The 7,211-nt window shown below is 38.9% G+C and overlaps 1 protein-coding gene across 1 annotated transcript in view; it reads left to right on the plus strand.

Annotated features, from left to right (window-relative positions):
- Nucleotides 1–4,420, plus strand: part of LOC107597273 (sodium- and chloride-dependent GABA transporter ine) — a 25,113-nt gene extending 20,693 nt beyond the window's left edge. The window contains exons 11-13 of the mRNA XM_016288273.1: nucleotides 889–989; nucleotides 3,885–4,055; nucleotides 4,149–4,420. Coding sequence (XP_016143759.1) covers nucleotides 889–989; nucleotides 3,885–4,055; nucleotides 4,149–4,241 — 365 coding nt within the window. The 3' untranslated portion in view covers nucleotides 4,242–4,420. The remainder of the gene's footprint in view (nucleotides 1–888; nucleotides 990–3,884; nucleotides 4,056–4,148) is intronic.
- Nucleotides 4,421–7,211: the final 2,791 nt, after the last annotated feature.

Raw genomic sequence — 7,211 nt, forward strand, 5'->3', positions numbered from 1 at the left:
ATGTTGGCATAACTCGTATGCTAGAATCGATGAATGCGTAAGAAAGATAATGCTCAAACCTCACTATACGCAGAGCAGGAGGATTGGGAAGGCTCAGCCTCAGCTTCTTTGCCCGTCCTCAGACATCTCCTGCTCTTACTGGGCCGAATCCAGCAGAGCACCGTCCCCTGGATCAAACGATGTTAAAGAAATAACATCATTCTCCAGCAGCTTACTCTCGTCCACAGCCGACGAGCGCGAGGGGGAAAACCCCTTTTTAAACTCATCAACCGGATCCACCTGCGATCCCCACGAGCCCATCCTCCTCCGTGCCTCAGCAGCGGAGGGTCCTGAGCTGCGGGAAACAGATGGCTGCCCCCCTTTCCTCGAAAAGAGAGACAAACGAGAGCGGAGCTTTTCATTAAAATACGCTCGCAATGAACGCGGATTGCCCCCTCAAGGACATCACGTGCGTGCTCTTTGCCCAAACAAACAACGCAGAGATCGTGTGTGTCATCAGGTGTCAAATAACGACGACACGGATGCACACACCCTCTAAACGCTTTGCTAGTGCTCGCCATAACGATATATAGATTGCTCTTACCACGGAAATGCACGCTTCACACAAAACGGTCAGTGAAGATGAAGAAGAGAATGACATGTTCACCCAGCGCCTATTTATACTATAGTCGCACCGGTAGTGACGTCATGGGCTGTCGCCGGCCAACGTGTTGTTGGTGTTTTTTCAATGTATGCTTCAGACATGGGTCACGATGAGGCGTTCCCCATAGCGACCCTTAGAGGACACAGTTCGAAGTTCCCTTGAAAGGGAACCAGATGCAGCCATTGAAGCACAGCTCCTATTGAGATATGAAGGTTTTATCTCACCTCTTTCTTGCTCTCTCGCAGGAGTGAGACGACTCAGTATAATGCTGGAGAATATGCTGGGGAAGAAACCAAACCTCTTCTTCCGTGTCTGCTGGCAGTTCCTGTCACCCATGCTTGTGCTGGTGAGGAAAAGAAAACCGGACATTTTGGGATCCTCTATATCATAACGTTGACAACTATAGATCTGTTCCAGAATAAATGGCTTCAAAGCTCAGATGACTTTAAAATAGTCACTTTTTTCCAACAAGACACGTTTTCTCTTTTTTCCATTAAGTAGCAGTGAACTGAAACAAAATCAATGACAGAACTCACTTTTTTGTCAGATTGTGTTGTGCACACATCCTTATACATGGGATCCAGGCATCCTACCTTAAAGGGATAGTTCACCCCAAAATGAAAATTCTGTCATTAATCACTCACCCTCATGTTGTTCCAAATGTGATGTGGAACTCTTGTGAACGTGCGTCAAATTCTGACATGGAAGAGAAGAAATTGTTGAATGAAGTCATTTTCTTTCTTTTTTTTTTGCACACAAAAAGTATTCTCGTAGCTTCATAAAATTAAGGATGAACCACTGATGACACGTGGACTATTTTATCGATGTCCTTACTACTTTTCTTGGCCTTGAATGTGTCAGTTGCATTGCTGTCTATGCAGGGTCAGAAAGCTCTCGGATTTAATCAAAAATATCTTAATTTGTGTTCCGAAGATTAACAAAGGTCTTATGGGTTTGGAACGACATGAGAGTGAGTAATTAATAACAGAATTTTTATTTTTGGGCGAACTATCCCTTTAAATTCACTTTTCTCAATTGAAGGACATTAAAATCATTCCATTGAAAACACATTTACTGTTTAGTGATAGATGTTTATAAAGTTGAGTCTGGTGTGTGTCTGTGCAAGTGCAGATCTGAAAGGTCAGATGGGATATAACGCTTTACTCTGAATGAATAATAATGTCCTGTTTCCGGTCTCTCTCTGCAGGGTATTCTGATCTCCAGTATTGTTCAGTATACTCCAGCTCGATACGGTAAGTCCTACCAGGTGTCAAATAACGACGACACGGATGCACACACCCTCTAAACGCTTTGCTAGTGCTCGCCATAACGATATATAGATTGCTCTTACCACGGAAATGCACGCTTCACACAAAACGGTCAGTGAAGATGAAGAAGAGAATGACATGTTCACCCAGCGCCTATTTATACTATAGTCGCACCGGTAGTGACGTCATGGGCTGTCGCCGGCCAACGTGTTGTTGGTGTTTTTTCAATGTATGCTTCAGACATGGGTCACGATGAGGCGTTCCCCATAGCGACCCTTAGAGGACACAGTTCGAAGTTCCCTTGAAAGGGAACCAGATGCAGCCATTGAAGCACAGCTCCTATTGAGATATGAAGGTTTTATCTCACCTCTTTCTTGCTCTCTCGCAGGAGTGAGACGACTCAGTATAATGCTGGAGAATATGCTGGGGAAGAAACCAAACCTCTTCTTCCGTGTCTGCTGGCAGTTCCTGTCACCCATGCTTGTGCTGGTGAGGAAAAGAAAACCGGACATTTTGGGATCCTCTATATTTCATAACGTTGACAACTATAGATCTGTTCCAGAATAAATGGCTTCAAAGCTCAGATTACTTTAAAATAGTCACTTTTTTCCAACAAGACACGTTTTCTCTTTTTTCCATTAAGTAGCAGTGAACTGAAACAAAATCAATGACAGAACTCACTTTTTTGTCAGATTGTGTTGTGCACACATCCTTATACATGGGATCCAGGCATCCTACCTTAAAGGGATAGTTCACCCCAAAATGAAAATTCTGTCATTAATCACTCACCCTCATGTTGTTCCAAATGTGATGTGGAACTCTTGTGAACGTGCGTCAAATTCTGACATGGAAGAGAAGAAATTGTTGAATGAAGTCATTTTCTTTCTTTTTTTTTTGCACACAAAAAGTATTCTCGTAGCTTCATAAAATTAAGGATGAACCACTGATGACACGTGGACTATTTTATCGATGTCCTTACTGCTTTTCTTGGCCTTGAATGTGTTCTCTCGCAGGAGTGAGACGACTCAGTATAATGCTGGAGAATATGCTGGGGAAGAAACCAAACCTCTTCTTCCGTGTCTGCTGGCAGTTCCTGTCACCCATGCTTGTGCTGGTGAGGAAAAGAAAACCGGACATTTTGGGATCCTCTATATCATAACGTTGACAACTATAGATCTGTTCCAGAATAAATGGCTTCAAAGCTCAGATTACTTTAAAATAGTCACTTTTTTCCAACAAGACACGTTTTCTCTTTTTTCCATTAAGTAGCAGTGAACTGAAACAAAATCAATGACAGAACTCACTTTTTTGTCAGATTGTGTTGTGCACACATCCTTATACATGGGATCCAGGCATCCTACCTTAAAGGGATAGTTCACCCCAAAATGAAAATTCTGTCATTAATCACTCACCCTCATGTTGTTCCAAATGTGATGTGGAACTCTTGTGAACGTGCGTCAAATTCTGACATGGAAGAGAAGAAATTGTTGAATGAAATAATTTTCTTTCTTTTTTTTGCACACATAAAGTATTCTCGTAGCTTCATAAAATTAAGGATGAACCACTGATGACACGTGGACTATTTTATTGATGTCCTTACTACTTTTCTTGGCCTTGAATGTGTCAGTTGCATTGCTGTCTATGCAGGGTCAGAAAGCTCTCGGATTTAATCAAAAATATCTTAATTTGTGTTCCGAAGATTAACAAAGGTCTTATGGGTTTGGAACGACATGAGAGTGAGTAATTAATAACAGAATTTTTATTTTTGGGCGAACTATCCCTTTAAATTCACTTTTCTCAATTGAAGGACATTAAAATCATTCCATTGAAAACACATTTACTGTTTAGTGATAGATGTTTATAAAGTTGAGTCTGGTGTGTGTCTGTGCAAGTGCAGATCTGAAAGGTCAGATGGGATATAACGCTTTACTCTGAATGAATAATAATGTCCTGTTTCCGGTCTCTCTCTGCAGGGTATTCTGATCTCCAGTATTGTTCAGTATACTCCAGCTCGATACGGTAAGACCTACACATACCCGCTGTGGGCAGAGGTGGTGGGCTGGTTCATCTCTCTCGTCTCCATCATCTGGATTCCACTGGGGGCTCTACATGAGCTTTGGACCACAGAAGGGTCTCTGCTGCAGGTATGTACGGTGCGCAAACACTCTCTATATCAATATTTGTTTTGTTTCTCCCTGTCAAAATGAGCCCAGTGCCTCTCTTTATCTCTGTCACAGAGGTTGAAAAAGTCCATAACCCCAACTATTGATCTGGAGTCTGTTTCGGAGAAACCATCTGGCGAGTCCATTGCGCTTTTTGCTGCTGCTTAGACACCTGCGTGAGGGTTCTTGGTATGTTTACTCATTAGAAGTACAAAGTAGCTTTGCTTAAACTGTAAAAATGATCATTTATGTTTTTATTAGTATTTATATTCTGTTTATTGTAACTTCCAAAATGTCCCAGAATATGGCATTAATATTGATGAAAATCTGTTTTGTTTTGTTTTTTCTCATTGAATTACTTTTTTACATGTTTTTTTTAAATGTAAAAAAGAAAACTTAATGTCAGAAATTAGAGATTTTATTTATATTTTTCTTTAAGGAAAGAAATGTATAATATATGAGAATCTAATGAGAGAGAAATGACAAGAATTTGGTTTTCTCCGTTATTTAAACTTTAAAATAATTAAGCATTGAGCGTGAACTTTGATGGAATATATCTTTTGATACACTGACCTGAAGGACTGATGAGACATTTAAATGCTTAGAAACCGCATACTTGATTTAAAAAAAAAAAATAATAATAATATTTTCAGAATTCTAAAACTGATGGTGCTGCACTGACAAATGCCTGTACAGCAACTCTTCCACAAAGTTTTCAAATGTCAGCATCAATTTGTTTTGGGTACAACAACATTCACTCTCACAGGCTTTAGCACAGTCAGATTCTATAGATCATAGAAAAAGAAAGAAATACAGAGAGCTGCTTTCAGATGCCTTTGTGTTCACAGAGGAGCAAGGTTACATCAATTGAAGTGCACAGATACAGCTGCTTATGACTCATGCATGTTTTGCCCTCTACTTTGTAAACTTGAACTGTGGCACATATTTTAAAACACTTTGCCCAAGTGTACGGGAAAAATGAGGAAAAGGCTCGAGTAAACTTGTAAGTAAAAATTCGTAAGCACTTTCTGACGTCACATGTAAGGCCTATTCATTGACAGAGATTGTACTAAAATCCATGTTTACTATTTTTTTTTTATGTTATTCTTTTAGTATTTACTATTTTACTTTCAATTTAGAGTAAAAAGAAGAAAAAAATATGTTCTTTAAAAAAAAAAGAAAAAAAAGGCCTTCATATCAAAATGCGTATTAAGAAATAAATAGTTTACTATGCACACTATTGCAACAAATAACAGATAAATCATAAATAGTAGTATCCACTAAAGGACTGATTATATTGTATACATTTTTTTAAATTTTTACTGTAATTTTTTTTAAATATGCATATCATTGTCATATAGTATGTCATCTTTTTTTATGTTAACTCAGAATAAATACTTATTTGTTTTGTTTTTAATAGGGCTGGGCAAGTGAACGCGTTATCGCGTTAACGCATTCATTGATTAACGATGACAATTATTTTATCACACATTAACGCAGATTTTTATTATTATGAAAGTCCGTTGCTCAATGGTTCTGAATACACATACCGACAAACCATGGGTCACAGGAGGGGTGGGATGTTGATCAGTACTGGCTTGGGATGGGTGTCATCACGCGTCTCAACCAATGAGAGCATTTGGGGTGGGCCTAGACTTCAGTAGCGTTCACAATGAACACTCCAGATCAAATTATTTAGGCTAAGCATCAACATTCACAAACCACTGTTCAGTGTTATTTTTAACAGAAAATAATGCAACATGCTTGTAATCAAGACTTCATAAGTGGGAAATAGGAAGTTTCTGATAGCACGTGACAAGCGCTCTCACTCAGCACAGTGGAGTGCATCGTTTTGTTAACTTTGTGGTTATTATTTTGAGTCGTTTGGGACGCTGTAACACACACGGCCCTCTCACTGGCACGGTTAGCGCTCACACTCACTGATCTATATATAACTGAACCGCGCTCTGGCCCACCTCTTCCAACTGAGTCAGGGACGGCTAAACGAACTGCGCCCGAGTGCAGCACGTAGCAGTCACACACACTAGTCAAACGAACTGGGCTTTGGGGGTCAAATGCGCTCGGGCACGGTTAAGATTGCCTAGTGTGAGTACACAAGTCTCTACCCGCCCGCACCCGCACTCGCCCATCAAGTGTCCCCCGCCGCACTCTGCTGGGTTGGGTCCCTCGATCGTGCAGGTCTCTACTCGGAAGGTGCCTGTTATAATGTTATGATTGAGGCTCTGGATTCTGAGCATAACTTGTTTTTCTATAACAAACTCTAAAATATTTTCTATAAAAACGTTAATGCCAGGCAGTGGCAAATAGCTTTGTTTTTATATTTAATTTGATTACATTAATGTTATAAGTTGAAATTTACAAGAAATATTTTAACTGCTACTATGTAAAAGGAATACTGCTGTTAAAAAAGCACCTTATTTGTTTAAAATGTTTGCGAACCAAATGTTATTGCACTTTTCTTCATATAGCAGTACTTTTAAATGGAAAAAGTGCATTATTGAATTTTGTGCATAACAGTGCAATTAATCGCAGAAAACCATGCGATTAATCGCGATAAAAATTTTTTTTGTTTTTAATCGTTGCCCAGCTCTAGTTTTTAATGATACTGCTGAAGGATAATCATGCAAAAAGTTGTTTGTCATTATAGACTATCTATGAAACGTTTTTATGTATTTAAAATGTCGTTTTTTTCATGACTGGTCGTTTTAAGTGCAAGTATCTTACCAAAATAAAAGGCTTTGTGTTTGTCAATTTCACATGAGTTTTTCTTGTGTATTGTGCAGTTCCATATTAAGACGTGTAGTTCTGCTGTTTCACCACTAGATGTCATCGCAGCACAATTAACTACTGATGTTAAAGCCATTCATTTGTCACAAACATGCAGTAACTTTGTATAAATTCTAGTTATATAATATTGTAATTAGTTAGTAAAATAATCTATCTATCTATCTATACTGTATATATATATACAGACCCTGGACCACAAAAGGGCCATAAGGGTACATTTTTTAAAAATCTGAAATAAATATATAAATAAATAAATAAGCTTTCCATTGATGTATGGTTTGTTAGGATAGGACGATATTTGGCCGAGATACAACTATTTGAAAATCTGGA

This window comes from Sinocyclocheilus grahami, unplaced genomic scaffold (assembly GCF_001515645.1).
Source record: "Sinocyclocheilus grahami isolate Dianchi unplaced genomic scaffold, SAMN03320097.WGS_v1.1 scaffold230.1, whole genome shotgun sequence".
In the NCBI taxonomy this organism is placed as follows: Eukaryota; Metazoa; Chordata; class Actinopteri; order Cypriniformes; family Cyprinidae; genus Sinocyclocheilus; species Sinocyclocheilus grahami.